Genomic DNA, 18,918 nt, shown 5'->3' with positions numbered 1-18,918 from the left:
TTGCCTTCCATTTTAATGCTCAGAGCTTTAAAACCAATGTACATCGGTTTCTCCTTCCTTTTATACCACTACATTTTTTCCCAAGGATCGAACTGGTGAATTTATAATGAAGATTAAAAAATCCCTTTAGTGCGGAGAGAGTATAAACAAATGTCAACAAAAAACAAACACTGGAAAATCGACGACGAGGTTACTGGTCAGAGCATGGTTGGATCTTATCAAAAATTCAAAAATTATACAAATCTCATCAAAACGACCGACGCATTTGGCAAAAACGCAAAAACAAAAAAAAAATGAAAAACTAATTTTCTAAATGATTCTCAATTTTTTTAAACAAAACTCTTTAGATACTGAATTAAGATAAAATCCATTTACAAAATAAAAACTCAACTTAAAAATTATTCTATCGCATGTGTTGTAGAAATTATTCCACTAATTTTATTATTATTATTTTTCCAGCTAAGTAGTTTTCTATGGTTCATTCCAACAACCAACTATTCATAAATATTTTTAATGCTTTGAATTATTAATTTTTTTTTTTTCATAAAAAAAACTGCCAAAATCCAGACAAATTCCATCAATAAAAATCATTCGGCACCATAAATCAAAAAAAAATATATAAAAAAAAATTATTATGAGTGGAACGAAGAAGAACCCTCTCTCTTTTTTATACGAGTATATTTTTTCTAACAAGAACCACATAGCCAAAATGTATTTTTATACATAATTTTGGCTTCTTCAAAAAATAATAAAAAAAAAACAAAATTGTATAGAAATGTGTTTCCATTTATGCTTTTTTTTTGGTTTTGTTTCTTTTCGTTTGCAATAGATAATGAGTGTGGTAGGTTAAATAAAAAAAAAAGAAAGATCCAATGATTGGCACTGTCAAGAAACATCTGGAACATAAAGTTTTTAAAAGAATCATTCTATTTCCACATATTATACTTTTTTAGGGGGTCTGGACTTGACTGCTATGTATATTTTTTCGTTTTTTATTGAATTTATTGGGTGGCAAATAAATACATCTGTTCATCGAATGTGGTTTTAAATAAAGAGATACACTTTCCAGATGCTTGATATTCGCATTATCTCGCAAGAACGAATTAAAAATAGTTTCTATTTAATAAAACCAATGAAAAAAAAAATTAACTTGCAATATTGAGGTTACTTATACTATATGAAAAGGAATAAAATCGGGACCAAAGTTCAGTGTCATAAATCTTCTATCTACAGAATTAATACAAAATTGAAGAAAAAAAAAAACAAAGATTTTTTTGTATATTCCTCCCACAAGCGACATGCTCCTCAATATTTCATTAAACCATTAATTAAAACATGCGAGCTAAATTGGTTCAATTAAAGCACGCAGTCAGCAGACACATTATAATGTACCTACTCTCGATCTCGATATAAATTTTTTTTTGGGAAGTTCTCAAAATTCTAATTAGTTCTAATTATGATTAATGTTTTTCATTAAACTAGTTAATTTTAATTTTATCATACACTAACCTTGAGTCTTTGTATATAGAAATAATAAAATTGAAAAAGGATTGAATGAAAGTGCAATCAATTTAGAAAATTTAGAACAAAAAAATATAATAATTAATTCAAATCTAATTTATATCTTTTTTCTTGTATCTTTTCAGCTATTTTGCGCAAAAAGACGAAGGAAATACCTAATTTAGGTAAAAAAAAACAAGAGAATAAATTTAAAAAAAAATACAACTCAAGTGTTCTTATATATATTCAAATGGCCACAAATATAAATTTTAGTGAATGAGAAAATAGTTATCTACAATTATATAATTATTTATATACAACAAAAAAAAAAGAAAAAAAAACAACAAGAAAAGTGTATAGATTTTGTGATTTAAGAAAAAAATATATTTATATTTATTTATAAAAAAGAAAAAAAAAACAACCAAAACTAACCATCTAACTGTGATTTAAGCTTAATAAATAAAAAAAAAATTAAAATATAACAAAAGTTCAGTTAAAAGTTTTATATTTTTGTTTTTAAATATTTCCGTTGCATAATATAAGTGTTCTCGTGTGTGTTTTTTCAATTTTTGTAATTATTTTTAATTTTATTTTTTTTATAATTTTTTGAAAAAGTAAAATACAAAATTCAATTCAATGAGAATGTTTAATTTAACTATACCACAATCGTTGGGCCTGGATGCCGGCTCAACGCCAAAAACACCAGAAATTGTTAATTCATTGATAGCAATGTCTAATCCAATGGATAATTACAATTTTTCAACAACACAAGGAATATCGGTGCGGAGTTTCAATTCCATGAATCCACAGGTGAGTTTCGTAAACTTTTTTTATGTATAAACATTTCTTTATTTAAGTTATGATTATAAATATAAATAACATAGTTTTCTTTAGTTTGGTTTTGAATTTGTATTGATTAAATTTTGATTGTTCTCTTGACAATTTATCTTTTAATTACCGATTTTTAAAGTTATTTGAAAAGTTGCCAAGTATAAAATCAAAATTAAATTGATACAAATGTAAAACCAAACCTTAGACTTTTACATCTCAGTACTTTTTGTCCCAGCATTAAAATTTCAAGTTCCTATTTCTATGATAACCTGAAGTGCTCCATAATTTCTCCGAAACTACTCTTCCTAAGTACCTGAAATTTTGTGAGGAGTTTGTTTTTGACCAGTTCATTAAATAAAGTGAATTTTTGTCTTCTATTGTGAAGAAGTAAGAAGGGGCCAAAAATGATTACTCTTTTTCTCATCGGGCGACCAACTAATTCTTACATTTTTTTACCGATCGAACTGAAATACCTAATATCATCAAATAAAAGCACTTATTTAAAATGAACTAGAAATCGATTTTATATCAAAATTTATCAAAGTTAATAATAATAGATTTGCAATCATTCAGCCATTGATTAATTACAACTTACAAGCTTATTTTATATTTGCTAAAGCAAATTGCATTTTTTCTTAACTTACAAAAAATTAATTGTTTGTCAAATATCGAAAATCAATCAATAAAGTAATAAATTTAAAAAGTACAGTGTCAATACTTAAAGCCTTGAAACACTTTTCACATTAAAAGAACCTTGTTTTCCATCAAACAAACATTTATATTTTTTATATTATCTAATCTTAACAAATGATACTAATTTAATTCTTTATAATTAATTCCAGGCAATATCACAGGATAGTAGTCATTCCAGTTGTTCAGGTTCACCGCTTGACTCACCCGCCGGTACAGCAACAACACCCAGCGTCCAACAGGTATAATTAATAATTTTATTATTTCTGTTTTTATATGATCATTTTTTGTTGTTGTCGTATCTTTTTTATTTTCATTTTCTGCATCATTCTTCTAACATTTGAAAGAAAAAACGAATCCAAACCAAAATCAATTACCAGTCAAGCACACAAATTGAAATCAATTTTTCAATGCATTAGTACCTCTTTAATTAAAATGCAAATTTTATTCAAAAAAAAATAAGAAAAAAAAAATCGTAAAAGAAAAGGAGAAGATAAATCGAATACCCTTAGTTTGCGAACGAGGCGCGCTTCGGTAGATTGAAAATCTTCACGGCGACATTCTCATTGCATTTGATCAATGGTGATGTTCACACTGCCTGCGCTGCCGGCCGGTTGTCACATTTTCACACCGCGCCATACCGTCTCCACCACCCACGTTGAAACGCCCACATTTTGAGATCATTCTCAAATCAGACTATAGAAGAAAATTGCAAAAATAAAAAATTAAATCTCAAAAAGAAATCAGAACAAAAATAAAAACGATACGACATTGACCTGTATATGCAAAATTAATGCAAATATTAAAAAAGTATCTGCAGTAATAGAAAAATAAAATAATGATTAATCGTGGGCTGCGAAGCGCACACTGCGAAGATGCAAAAAATAAAATCTCAGCTTTTCGACTTATGACTGGTTGTAACTGACTGACTGCATTTGTCGAGATAATCATTTAATTATAATCCCAATCGAAACGCCTATCGGCGGGCGGCGGTGACTTTATAAGTTAACTTCTGTTAGGAAAACTAATGCAATAAAAAAAGTTTATTGCCGAGAGATAGAAATTAAATGCAAATTGGATTTTTATAATTTTTGTGTGAATACATTCATTTTCTCATGTAGGATATTTAATGCAGAGATGCTAGCAACATTGTGTCAAGAAGAACTTAATTGTGTCAAGAAGAACAACAGAAAATTGTTCATTCAATCAGATTATTCTAACTTTATTTCAAAGGACTTGGTACACGAAGAAAAAGAGCACCTAAAAACAAGCGGATTTTACATTAAATTAAGTATTTTGACAAAATAACTTCCGTCTTAAATTAAGTAGACAAATCTTCTCACTTTTTTGAATGCGCAAATTCAAAAGAAATCCACTAAATTTAAGCGGAAAATCATCTTGTTATTATGTGGAAACCAAGCAAGTGCTTTAACTACCTCCATCAAATTAAATTTTTATTTTTTGTCGTTTTTCTTAAGATCAAAATCCACATTAAAATCAAATGAAGTTCACCTTAAATTTTAAGGAATTGAAACGGATTCCACTTCTTTTAAACGGACGTCATTTTGTTGTAAGGTGGTGAGGTACTTGGCATTTTAATGCATAAACGCTTTAAGTACGAATTAATTAATATTTTAAGGATACGCCATGACAAATTCACTTTTATTACTTTTTTGAATCTAATTAAATTGTTAGCGAAATATACCTACTGCTGCAAAAATTGATACCTGACATTTTTTTTGATAACTAAACCTTTTGAGTTTAAAACATCGAGACAATGTTGTCTGTATCAATTCATTGTGTACCTATTGTAAAATTTCCGTTCAAAATTAAGGTCATTTAATTGATGTATTTTAATGTATCTACTGTTTTCGCCATAGTGGCAAATCTTTTACTTTTGTTTAGTTTTAATTCACAACGAACATTTGTATATTCGTGTTCATCAAAATTGCACCCTCGTGTCAATTATTTATTAAAAGTTATTTAATAGCCATACAATACACCGTATAATAAATTCAAAAACGAACTCTAAAATGCTAATGCATTACAACTAAAATCTTTAAATTTAATATTTATACATATGAAATTCCTCAGACTACCTTTATAGTTATAAATAGCAATTAGTTATGAACTATCACATCATTTTTCAACTTTCTTTTAAACATTAAAAATCAGTTGACAAAACGTTCGTGCAATGAATTACAACACCACCGGTAGTCTTGTTTCAATTGTTGCTATTTTTGCAGCAGCTGAAATATCGTTAACGCTAGCTGATTTCAACTCTTATCTTTTCAATTTTGTCGAAAATCTTAACAAAGTCGAACAATTTGAAAGTATTTTTCTCCTTTTCAATGATTTTAGTGACGAATTCATACGAAATATTTCAAATTCACTCAGAATTCCAGTGATTCTGTCCAACAAAGAAGTCGGAACTTCAGTTTCCATGAGAGGAAAATTCAATGAAAACCTTCTTACCATTGTGCAATTTGATTCAAGTGATTTATTAGTTCAACAACAAGTACTGGAATATCTTCAACATCTTCGATATTGTAAGACAATTTTTGTGCTAAGAAATTCTTCAAGAACTTACGACTTGGAGCTGAAAAGTGTTTTTAATTTCTGTTGGCAGAATAGAATGATTAATGTGATGGCGGTTTTTGAAAATTTCTCCAGCACATTTAACTACTATAGCTACAGAAATTTCGGATATTTTACCATTGAAGAATTTTTTTGGCGGAAAGAAGAGAAAAACTCAGTAAGTTTTCCAAATCGAATGAAGGATCTCAATGGTACAACGTTACCAGTTTATTTCGGAGGATCAGAACTAGGAGTGATTGAGTTAAAAACAAAGATTGGTGGTTTAGTGGGACATTTCTTCAATAATTTTGCCAAACAGTTCAACGCAAAAATAAACATTTCCAACGTTAATACCTCACTTTCAGTTGGCGATTTACGTGAACTTGTAAGAAATGAAAAAATTGAAATGTCGGGTGCTTTTCCTTCAGTTTTAGAAGATCCATCTAAATATGATTCATATCCTTTTGTCATCTATGATTGGTGTGTAATGCTGCCAATAGAGCCACATATTCCAATTTATAAAGTATTCGTCTATGTGTTTCATTGGGAAGCATTTCTTGTATTGATTTTTGTGTTTGTATTACTCTCAGTATCACTTGCACTAACTGCCAAGTTTTCAACTGGACAACCCTCGTGTTGGTTCTTTAACCTGGATGGTTTTCGTGGAATACTTGGACAACCCTTTTCTGAATCAACACAAACTTTTGGAAGTACAAAAATCATCTATTCTTTAATATTTTTTCTTGGAATCATGATTGTTACTTCATACGATGCATTTCTTCAGTCGCTGACTACCGAACCGCCAAGAAAAATTCTGATCAATTCCTTCAATGATCTACAATCATCTGGCCTAAAAGCCTACATAATTGAAATCGATTATCATCAATATTTGACACCAAAATTCAAACAAAAGTATTCTAAAATTTTTGAAGTCGAATCTAATTTTGAAAAATTTGTTGCTTTTCGAAATACTTTAAATACAAAATATGCCTTTACACTTCCAAGACCGAAATGGGAAGTAATTCAAAGTCAACAGGAATTTTTTGGTTATCAATTGTTTCGTTGGTCTGAAGAATTATGTTTGATGAAAAATTTACCAACATCAATTTTTATGAATGAAAATTCAATTTACAAAAATGCATTGAATTTTTTTACTTTAAAAATTGAATCATCTGGATTGATGGGTTTTTGGATGAGAAGAACATTTTATGAGCTTTTGGAAATGGGAAGAATTAAAAAGTTAAATTTGGAATCAGAATCGATGCTAAGGATAAAACAGTTGAAAGTTGAAGATTTGAAAATGATTTGGATATTTTTGGGATTGGCGTATATTAGTGGAGTTTTTTGTTTTATTGGAGAAGTTTGTGTTTTTCATTGGAAAAATTTAAAAAGTACTGTATAAGATGGTTAAATTGTTTGACTTTTGACTTATTAAAGATAACTTATAGTTTCATTTAAATAGTGTTTTATTTTGAAGAATCAATCCTTTTTAATTTTCCGCTTTTCTCAGCTATTTCAACATTTCGAGCCGAATTATTTGACAAAATTTGTCACTTTTTAACATAAACTTAAATTTCCGCCCATGGACTTGCTGTGTAAGTTATTACTGACCAATTTGTCAATTCAAATGCCACACGCTTCGAATGATACGCTGTTCGACATCAAGAACCTACCTTAAAATTAATTTAACTTTGACCAATTTTTAACTTTAATAACCTCTAATACCTTTGTGGCAAGTTCTTTTTTTAGAATATCTAACAAAAAACAAAATAAATGAGTATCCTCGATTATACAATTAATCATATAAACTCTTGTAGGCGGTGCGGCATTTTTGGTTGATAAATTCTGTATGCAGGGCGTCAAGTCCATATATTTTCCTAATCCGCTTGTGCCAAATCAACAAATCACAAAAATAAAAACAAAACAGATTTTTTGGGCGTGGGCGCGACGACCCTGCCTTTTTTGGAATTTCTCTTTCTTCTAAATGTTTCTTTTTTCATATAAGTAAGTTGGTTGAATATAATATATTTGTTTTGTATGGCAATCTTCAAAAGAAAAACAAAAAAGCAAAACTTTATGCAAAACATAACTCAGCCTAGCCTTTGATTTTAGCCTAAGATTGTAGGTATATACCCTTGTTGTCGTCCTCTTCACAATATCAATCTATAAAGTTGTGTATCATCCATTTTTGTAAGCTTATATTTTGTATTTAGATACTCTGGTTGGATCGACTTGACCCAAAACTGTCGCAATTTATATTCGCAAGCAAAAATAAATAAATAGAGTTCGCTTCGCAACACGAACAAGCAAAACAGAAACAAAAAAACCAAAGGAGCAGCAGCAGCAGCAGTGCTTAATTACTTAAATGCAATCAAACACAATAAACATATCAACGCCAGGCGCTGCCACTGGCTACTATTAGCCTGCACTGGCCTGGTTGACTTGACTATGGCCAGACCTCTCGTTAACGCATCGCGCATTATTATGCACATGGAATAACAAAATTCAATATAAAATTTAAAACAAAAACAACTAAAAAGTTATGAAATCATATAAAACATTGTTTGTATATATCTCGAGATATACATGAAGATTTGATGTGTGTAACAGTAAATATAAAACATTTGGGGGAAGTTTTCATCGAGTTGTGGTCTGGGAATGTGTAAACTAAAAATGAATCGTCCGATCCGTCACTTCGTCGCGGATTTTTCATCGTCAGGGGAGAGCTCTCGTTTTCTAGACTTTGCGATATCTCGCGCCTCAAAAAAAAAAAATGATTTATAAATGGAAAATGTTTCACATATTTACAACTGGAAAGTTTGGGCAGTGATCTTGTGCCTACATTTTACCTCCTAATCAATCAAAAGTTGAAGAAAAAACATAACACGTTGAAGTATTTGACTCAAAAGTCATGATTGGTGGTAAAAATAGTGAATTCGTGCTTTTGCTTTATAAATCACGTTTTTGTATTTTGAATATGTTAAGAAGGTGACAACCAGGGGCGGGCCTACCAATACGATGTTCCTTTAAAGGCAACTTCTCAAATGGATTAGCATAAAAAATTAAACACTTTCTTTCCATTTGCATTTGAGACTTTAGAAAATTTCGATTTATCTTCGCAAATTTCAAATTTGCTAAAATTAAAATTTTGAAAATTGAAAAGTTGCATGGTAACTATTGGTGCTTTACCAAAATCGAACACATTTTTTCATTTCGTTTCACAAATCAAATGAACTTCGCATTTAAATTGATTTGCGAACAAAGTTATGTTTTCTATCTACTCCTTGTCAAGTAACATTTTGACAACATTAAAAATGTTGCAAAGCTTAAATTTTAGCAAGTCTATAGTTTTACCCATTTCGCAACAAAAAAAAATCCATTTCATTTCTTCAAAGAGTGCATTTGCAATGCATTCAAAAATTTTCCAATTTTTAATTTATCTCTAATTGCACCCAACGCAAATTTGCTAAACAAAAAAACATCAACAAATTGTAAAGTATAGGTTTTGCTAAAGTGCAAAATTTTACCGATTTGAAAACCCCTTTTTGCATTTTGATTGCATAAAATGCAAATTTGCAGGAACTGCAAAGCCAAATAAAAAGTGGCAAAGTATAGGTTTTGCAAATATCATCGATTTGTAAACAAAATGAATTTCGCAATTTCAAAATTATGTTATCTTGTCGATATTTTGCAATGAGAAAAATGTATTTGCATCTGTTGCACTAGTATTAACAAGTAGCCATTTGCAACTTAATTCAATGTGTCAATATGCAAAGTCAAAACATTATAAAAGAAAAACTTTGCGAATCAGGAAAGTTTTGATCTTTGTGTTTTAAGAGCAATAGCTACCTTGCTGGATAATAAAACCAGGATATATGTAAATCTCTCAAAATCTGGCGCCCTATGAAAATTGGAATCTGTTAATCCACTCATGTTTGAGATTTATTATTTATATAAGGGTCACCGCCATCACTTATAGTACCGCGCTCATACAATACAATACAATAAAATAAACATACAAATAAAATCCCCTGAATGCTTTTTGACCATTTTTGGAAGCAACCTATACACAATAAGTATCTGTTGGACAACGCAAAAATGTCAGTCAATGCGGGTAAGTGCTGGAAGAGGATTATAAAGTGAAGTCGACAAGTGGAAGACAATGGATGACCATGTGGTCAAAAAATTCGAAGGCATATAGTGATTTCTTCGTTATGCCCTAAATAATGTAAGGAAGACTACAATTTAGTTATCTACTTATCACAGTTTTGTTGATTTGATAAATTGGGTGATGTAAATGTTGAAGTACTTTGTTTGATTGAAAGTACCGATGCTGAACTATGATAATGCAATTTTAGTTTTGACGGTTCCTCCGAACCGACATTCTTAAAAACTTTGTTTAATGATTGAATGTTTATAAATATTCTGTATAACTCAACAATCAACATTTTACAAGTACACGATTGGGCACCTTTTTACATTGAACAACTTTTTTATTGATCACGACACTTTATGTTTTTTTTTCGTAATTTTTTTTATCGCGAAATTTCATTACCTTCCTGACTAACGAAAAAATTCTTTAGAATAAAAATAATGGAAAACAAATGTTTACCTTGTGAGTTTGGAGAAGGACAAGGACAACTATAAGTGCGTCCATTTGTTACACGTCAATCATGTTTTTTTTTTTTTTTTTTTTTTGTTTTTATTTATTTAAAAGAATGTATAATATGTAACAACAAAAACCTTTAAGAAATACCTTTTATATCATGGCAAAATTTTGACATCAATGCGGAATGTTTTTTTGTTTTATATTTTACGTAATTTTATATACCTAGATTGTCGTGTGACATGCAATACAGTAGGTAGCTTATTGTTGATAGAAATCTTTTTTTTGTCATATTATTAAATGAAGAAAAGAGTTTTATATTTGCAATTGAAGAATTTTTAGCTGACAGTATAATGTAAAGGCGACATGGCTCTATTAGAATCAAATTAAATATTTTTATCACATCTATAAAACTATTGACTTGTTAGCTTTGAGTCTCTAAGCTTGTTCTGAAAACACATTAAAACTCTATTGCTTTTACGTGCCATTGTAAAATATTCACTCCAAATAGGGGAAGAATCTATTGTCTTCATCATTTAACTTATATACTGACTGATATTGTCCTAGGTTACGTTAATCGACTTCCAGTTGTTCTTGTTACCGCCAAACTTAAATATTAAAGTAGATCCATTGCGATAACTACATATGGGATTATGACTCCCATAATATTAAACTTTTGCCTTAATTTTCAAGTCACTTAATTAATTTAGAAATTAATTTGAATGAAATATCAGAAAATACGCAGTGAAATTGTCGAAGTTGCTAAAACTTGCATTAGAACATATCCTATGTAATCCAATCACAATATAAGTATTAACCTTAAGTGGTCCAATTCCGTTCACGACCTAAATGACTTGTCTAATAATAGAATTAAAGAATTTCTAAATTTTCTTAAAAAAAAAAAATAACCGCAATAAAGACATAAGATAGTGTTACTCAAAGCAACCCTTTCAAGTAAAACACTGGGTAATCTGCTGGCTGGACGACCTCGCTTCTGGCCCTGCGGCGCTAAATAGGAACCAAAGCTTAAGACAGCAGCCTATCACTAGATAGCTCACATAAAAAAGCTTAGTTAGTGGATTTGTCAGCGTGGAAGAAAGATAGACGGTGGTATCTCTTAACGATAGGATTCAGCCTGTCCCTAAAAAGGTGTAGCACTCCGTGGCGCAATTGTTTGTGCGATGGCCTATTATTGAGGGTTGGAGTCCCAGTCTAGAAGACCAAAACATTTTTATAATAAGGTACTGCCTCATGCGGGGAATTGAAAAAGCCTCCAAGAGTATCATGTCATGAAAATGTAAATCTCGGCTTACTTGTAGTCTCTTCCATTCTTGCCAATAAATTATTTGCAAACCAAATTCACCCCCATGTCAAACCAAATACTCCTTATGTTCTTATAACAATGTATTCTTTTACATCTAATCACGCTCTTGTGAACGAATAGATGGAAATTTAATTCAATAGCCCAAAAAAAATATAATCGAAAATTATCAGCTATAGAATTGCACAAGATAAATCAACTAAAAATGCCAAAAGCATTTGACTTAAAATTGAATAATTTGAATGTTTGAATGAACATTTTGTTCGTTTCACAACTTTTTATAAATTTATCTTAATCTCAATCACATTCCTCGACAAATTATCTGTCAAACAATCATTTTTTCAAACAGATGGTCAGCACAGCACACACAACAAACTTGCATTCCTCCAAAAATGTTCATAATATTGGTCATTGTTTAACTTTCGCTTTTTATTTAAATTATTGCGGAATTTTCACTCTTTATTTGCCCTTCGCGCGATTCCTTTCAAAAAAAAATTTCTTTTATACATTTTTTTTTTGTATTATTTGATTCTCAGAAAAATTCAACTCTGAGACATATCTCTCCAAAAAGGCAAACTGCATTCATGTTGAGCGGTCGTAAATAATAATACAAATCAATGTGAAAAAAAAAAACAAAAAAAAAATTATTCACATTAAAAGTAAAACACAAACGATCGATGGAATAAATATACAAAAAAAAAAAATCTCAAAACATGTCTGTCACCAATAACCAAATTGGTCAGCCCGCAGTCATGCGTTGTTACTGCAAGTTCCAAAAATGGCAGCTTGTCTTTTTGTTGGTCAGTCCTCACAGCAACACGTTTTAAAGCTTATACAAAAAAAAAAAATCAGTTGCATGTCATTTGAGATTTTGTGTGTGCGAAATTTTATTGCTCGTCTTATCAAATGCGACGACCGACGACGATTCATTTTGGCTTTTTTTATATTGTTTGATTTAATTTCAGGAAAGAATTTGATTTGAAAGTCGTTAAAATGTATTTTGTTTTGTTTTTTGATTATTTTCAGACGTGTTCGCAACTTATCAAGGCCGGACTTAAACTCTCCATTCAAAGTAAAAGAAAACTTTCTACTTGTGAGTCGAGTTCGGGCTCAGAACAAACCACTTCAAAATGCTCCCGCAAGGATGACGACACCAGTGATGAGGATTGTGATAGTAAATCGATCAAAGGTCTTACCCCGGAAGATGAAGACCGTCGTAAGAGGCGGCGTGAACGCAATAAGATCGCTGCCACAAAATGTCGCATGAAGAAGCGTGAACGTACCCAAAATCTCATGAAAGAATCCGAACAACTTGACACGCAAAATATCGATCTAAAAAATCAAGTGCGAACTCTGGAATTGGAACGTCAGCAACTGTTTGACATGTTGCAGGCCCACTCACCATCGTGTATTCGACGAGGCGGCTTCAATCCTCCGACGAAACTTTTGCAATCGCCTGCCCTCAAATATTTGGCTGATTTGGAATTGGACATCAAGCCATTCCAGACGTCCGAGTCACCGGTGCCAGTCTCATCAACAGCATCCACACCCACCCAATCCCAACATCAACAGCATCAGCAACAACAACAACAACGAACCGTTATACCACCGATGTCAACAATCAACAATCGCAGTAATGTCTTCAAAGCCACCACAGCGGCGATACCCAATTCACCACACCATCATCAAACATCCAACAACAACAATCACCACTCCTCGGACATCATACCGAATGGCTATTGTAAGCCATCGCCAACAGCTCAAGAGCTTGGCTATTTGAGCTCACCTGCCCAAGATGTCTGCCTGCCACAAATGCAACAGCAACAATCCCACCTTCTCCATCACAACAACAATCAACAACAACATCACCACAATCTACACCATCACCCAGTTGTCAGTCAGTCCCTGATATCTGATTACATTCCAAATTGTGACAGTAGCCTCACACCGACCTCTGACACAACCTCCGACTTTGTCAAAAACGAGCTGGTCGACTCCCAGAGTCCCTACACAACTGCTCAAAGTGCTGAACGCTTCCTCTTCGAGTCTGAAAACTTCGACCTGAAGCACAGTTCTAATGCCTGCAATAACAACAACACTAGCAATCACAACGCCAACATCGTGGACTTCCATGGGCCAATGGGTGGCACCACAACAATTGTTCCCTTCCATGATCACATTTCGATCAAAAACGATCTGCTCTCGGTGCAGGAGGCAGATTTCCTGTCACATTTGACAGGTGATACAACAGACCCGGACTTTGTTGATTTAGACACTGGTGTTGCGGCTGCATTTTCTCAAATGACAAATGGTGGATGCTTGGCGTGAGATGAGTACTTCCTGTTGGAGCCCTAGGAATAGTTGTGGTTTGACTATTCGTTTTTTTACCAATTATCTTAACTAATCATTTTTATTTTTCTGTTACTGTAAGTATGTATAATGTACATTATATCTGTAGCTATTAATTATTTTGTTGAACAAATGTGTGAAATATTAAAAAAAAAAAGCCACAGATAGAGACGGGAATATACATATAACAGAGACAAAGAATCAAGCATGGCGTCCATTTTTATTTTTTGCTTGATAAAGCTACTCAACTAATAATTTTGCTTCTATAAAGCTTTAAGCAAGCTATTGTAGCTCATATTAAGCTTTATAGAAGGAGAACTGTAAATTTGGTAGGCAATTGTCAATTCATCAATTGATAAAATATAAAATATTGAAAATTTGATAAATTTTGCAATAAGTTAGTTTTTAAAATATCGAATTTCAATATTTTGTCAATAGGTAAATCAAACGATAATTGATAATCGGAATAATTTTGACAGGGTTTTTGATTGTCAATGAGAAAGAATATTAAAGAAAAAAGAGAGAGAATGATAATATGGGGTCGGGGTGTTTGCCTTTGATTTTTTTTCACATTCCTATCCCAGAGATTTCGTTTTTAAGCATTTTTGTTTACAAAAGTTTTCGTTTATTTTTTAGTTTTGGAATTTAATTTTTAAAACCCAGTCGCTCTTCTGTAGTGTTTTTCAAAGCAAGTTTAAGCGTGGAACATTTTCATTCCAAATTTTCCTTAAGGTCGTATTAAGGTTTTTTTTAACACTACTCAAAAGTAGGTTCCATTAGAGGCACGTTTAGAAATGTTACGGACTGAATAGTTATTCAAGTTTCGGATTTCCGAATTGTAAGCCGTGGAAAAACTCTTTCCGCTGTTTCCAGAAATTTTATTGGATAGTTGACTGGAAATTTTATTTCAGAGAATGATCAAGTCCCTAATGTTTCTTAAACGTACCCAATATCCGGAAATAATGAATTTCTTAAAAAGAATAACATTTTGATGTGTCGATTTTTTTTATTTACTTACATAGTTCTTTTAAAACTGGATCTGCTCGTGTTCTTCGAACCTAATAGATGAAAATTCCATTTAAAATCGCCTCCTTACTAACAGGACAATTGTAGATAAATGAGTAGACAAAATATGATGTTCAATGCAAAAATTGGTTAATCTTTTAGATATCAAAGATTAAAAAAAAACAGAAAAGGGCCGTGAATATCAAAAATAAAAACATAAAAATCGAAACTAACAAAATTACAAACTGAAAAGAAGTGTAACTCTGTCAAAAATTTCCATCAGAGATGATTAAAAAACAAGCTTTAACATGGGTTAGAAATAAAAATCAAAATCATTCCTTTTTCTAATACTTTTTCTCACCCTCAAAACAATCAAAAGCTCAAAATCATCTCGAATATATTTTTTTTTAGTATCGAATTTGTTTTTTAATTATATTGATTTATTATTAATATCTGTGGCTTAACTACCTCAAAATGTAAAAGAAATCAAAGAGAAAGAACAAAAACAAAACAAAAAATAAACACTTTTTATTGTTGATTTGCATTCTTATTTATTTATTTTTGTTTTATTTAAAGAAAAAATATGTAAAAATGCCTTAAATACAAAATATTTCAATGTTAAAACATTAAAAAAAAAAAACAATTAAAATATTAAAAATCTTTTCAAAAAAAAATGTGACATTCCTTTCAAATCGTTCTAAATGTTTGATAAAAATACAACAATAAATCAAATTGTTGCTTTGAAACATAAGAGAAAATTTAAAAAAATATATAACTCCAATCCAATTTTTGTCGATAAATTATAAGAAATCCAAGCGATCGAAACAAAAAAAAACATTTTCGTTCCCTTTAATTTGGCTTTAAATCATAAAATTCGCTTTTTTTTATCATTAAGAAAAAATAACAAAAACAAAACAAAAAAAAAAACGAAAATATGATGATGATATTTCGTAGGTGATATAATTCTAAAAAAAATGCAAAAATTTATATAAAACAAAAAACAACAACAAAAATTAAATGTGTCCTTAAAAATTCAAAATTTTATTTAAAACAAAAAATAATTACATTTAAAGATTAAAATTAAAAAACAAAAAAAAAAAAAAACTAATTGTGGTAAAAAATTGCCTATAAATATTATTATATCTAGGAAACAACTAAAATTTATACATATATATACTTATATGTATATTTAGGCTTTATATATAATATATTATACATAAATGTCTACCAGTTTTGAAATATTTTGATGTAAGAATAAATCTATTTGTTTAAATTGATGAAATTGAAAAAAAAATTTAAAAAATCGATATTTATCTGTGAAAAAAATATATAAAATTTAAATTATATAAGGATATGTATATAAGCTTGTTGATTATAATGTGGCTTAGTTTAAAACAACAATTTGATAATTGTGACTTGTGATGCTGTGAAGATCAAAATTGAACAAAAAATGGATTATTTTATTTAAATTTAATTCTTAAACTTAAAACAAAAATAAAAACTAAGCAATGATTTTTTTTGACAAATTTCAATTGGTGCTTTAAAAAAAATTGGCCTTTAATTTTATAAAATTATCTAGTCTTAAGAAATACCTACTCATTATCTCTTTTATTTTAAATGAGTTTTTTTTTTTATTTTTAACTTGTTGTCCCAACAGTATTTTTTAATTTTTAATTAAATGAGTCAAAATGATTATGATTATGATTATGAGGCGGATTTTCAGCAGCGATATATTGAATCTATAAAACAAAACAAAAAACAACTAGGTCACTAAAAATCACACATTAATGCTTATGTAAAAAAAAATATATATACTATACATTTAAACAAAACTAAAAACGCAGTGCTTTAAATATTTTAAATTATTTTGAATGAAATTTAAAAAAAAAAAGAAATTTTATTAAAAGCCGAATTATATTTTATTTTAGTTTTTCTCATTCTGATTCAAACGCTTAATATTTATATATAAATGTAATTTGTACACCATAAAAATCAAATTAAAGAAAAAATTAAAAAAAAAAATATTACACAAATATTAAGTAAAAAAAAACATTTTTTTCTATATTAATTCGGTTGACAAAAAATAAAAATATATATATAAATATTTAAATGCCTTCCTATTTTAAATGAATAGGCTTAGTGTGCATAGTATATGTGTAAAAATGTAAAAAATATATAAAACAAAAAAAATGGAAAAAATCTATAAAAAAAAAGAAAAAGAATAACTCAATGTTTACCTCAAAGAAATGTTAATGTAAACAAAACAAAAAAAAAAAAACATTAATTATGCCATAGGTACTAAATATAATAAAAAACAAAACCAACAGTGAAATTGTGTGCAAAGGAAATTTAAAAAACTTGTATTTCTTTTATCAAAAGAAATAATTTTAAATCAGTGATAGAGTCAAAAGGGAATCGAATTACATATTTTTATTTGATTTTGTCTTACAGTTTTTAAATAATAAAAATTGAAAATTCATACATATTCAATTCATCTCATTTTTAACAATTTCAAAGAATATGTGCCCTGTGAAAAATAAGCATAAACTGAAAATAAAAATCAAGTTCACAACATACAATGACAATTACTATTAAAACTGTTAAAATTAGTATCATTTCCACAATTTACAAAATGTTGAAAATGTATACCATACCAATTTTCCTCATCTTATTCCGGAACACCCTGTATATGCGCGCTCTCGACATTTTTATCGACCAAAACAAACTTTTATTCTAACGCTACCTTTCTTTCGAAAAATTATGAAAACGATTTATTTTTCTTCCTTCATAGGTACATTTTAATTTTTAGTTTGGGGACATTTTTCACTTGGGATTTATTTCAAGAAGACTTTATTAAACCTTGTTCAAAAAATGGCAACCACATTATTAGTTTAGATTTTGTAATTAATATTTGTACATGTTTCTTGATAAAAATCATCTACTTTTTCGTCATGGAAAAATAATTAAAATTTTCGATTAAACATCTTTTTTTCTGATTTAAACTTTATAATATTTTTTTTTGTTTGCGTATCATCAAATCATTTTTGGAAGAAAGAAACAAACAAATTATAAAGAAAATGAATATTTAATTTGGCGCTACATAGTACCTGTTACTTTTAATAATTTCAAAACTATTTGTGTTATCTTAAAAAGTAAAAAAAAAAAAATTGAAAACTTGTAAGACGAAATAAAATAAATATCGATTCCTTTGCCAATTTTGTAAGAAAAAAAAAAAAACTAAATAAATAAAATCGGCCTAACATTGCAAGACTAAAACAAATAATAAATTGTCACTATTAATTGCACGTAACCTACAAATAAAAAACTTTTTTTGTTTTCTTTTTTTTTATCCATTTTATACTCTGATTTGAAAAAAAAATGAAAAAAAAAATCAAATAACGTTAATAAAAAAACAAAAATAATTTATATAAGAGTAGAAGATTCCAAAGTCATCAAAATCAGTAAAAAATAAAATATTATTACATTTTTGACAGGAGCAAAAATTTAATAAAATATTTAAAATGTGTATAAAACAATCAAAAATGTCTAAATATATAGATTTAAAAAAAATAAAAATAAAGTAAAAATGTTGACCTGCTTTTTACAATAGTCTTTGTTCTATTATATAAAAAACCTGAACCACAAAAAAAAAGAACATAGGTACCTTGTATAATAGAAAAACAAAATAATATTTATATATTTTTTTTTTATATATATTTTTTCTTTAGTTATGTATTTTTATGTTGTACATTTTGTTAATTTCACAGAGCAGATTTTCGAAAAAAAAAACTAAAACCAGTATATATTTTTTTTAAATTTTTTTATAATTTTATTTTTATTTTTACAAATACATATAATAAAATATATAACTTTGTTATTTAATATCTAATAATACTTAAAGCACAATCAAGACAAACAAAAAAAAAACAATCAAAAGAAACAGTACACGTCACAATCTACAATCACTAATTGTAATAATTTATTTCGCAGCTTATTGTTAATTATTATTTTATTTTATTTTTTATCTAATTGCATAGGA

The 18,918-nt window shown here is 29.1% G+C and overlaps 1 protein-coding gene and 1 long non-coding RNA gene across 3 annotated transcripts in view; both read left to right on the top strand.

The window, feature by feature from the left end:
* The window catches only part of LOC129917812 (uncharacterized), a 62,397-nt gene extending 60,545 nt beyond the window's left edge, over positions 1–1,852 (top strand). For both annotated transcript variants that reach the window (XR_008772862.1, XR_008772861.1), the window contains one exon: positions 1,647–1,852. This is a non-coding gene — a long non-coding RNA (uncharacterized LOC129917812). The remainder of the gene's footprint in view (positions 1–1,646) is intronic.
* A 179-nt stretch (positions 1,853–2,031) lies between these two features.
* On the top strand, positions 2,032–18,875 carry LOC129917825 (activating transcription factor 3). The gene is made up of 3 exons (XM_055998002.1): positions 2,032–2,310; positions 3,174–3,263; positions 12,552–18,875. Exons 1-3 carry the CDS (start codon positions 2,137–2,139, stop codon positions 13,851–13,853), a joined length of 1,566 nt encoding a protein of 521 aa, XP_055853977.1. The 5' UTR covers positions 2,032–2,136; the 3' UTR covers positions 13,854–18,875.
* Positions 18,876–18,918: the final 43 nt, after the last annotated feature.

Source organism: Episyrphus balteatus, chromosome 4, assembly GCF_945859705.1.
Source record: "Episyrphus balteatus chromosome 4, idEpiBalt1.1, whole genome shotgun sequence".
NCBI classification, from domain to species: domain Eukaryota; kingdom Metazoa; phylum Arthropoda; class Insecta; order Diptera; family Syrphidae; genus Episyrphus; species Episyrphus balteatus.
This window is presented reverse-complemented; position numbering and strand designations above follow the sequence as displayed.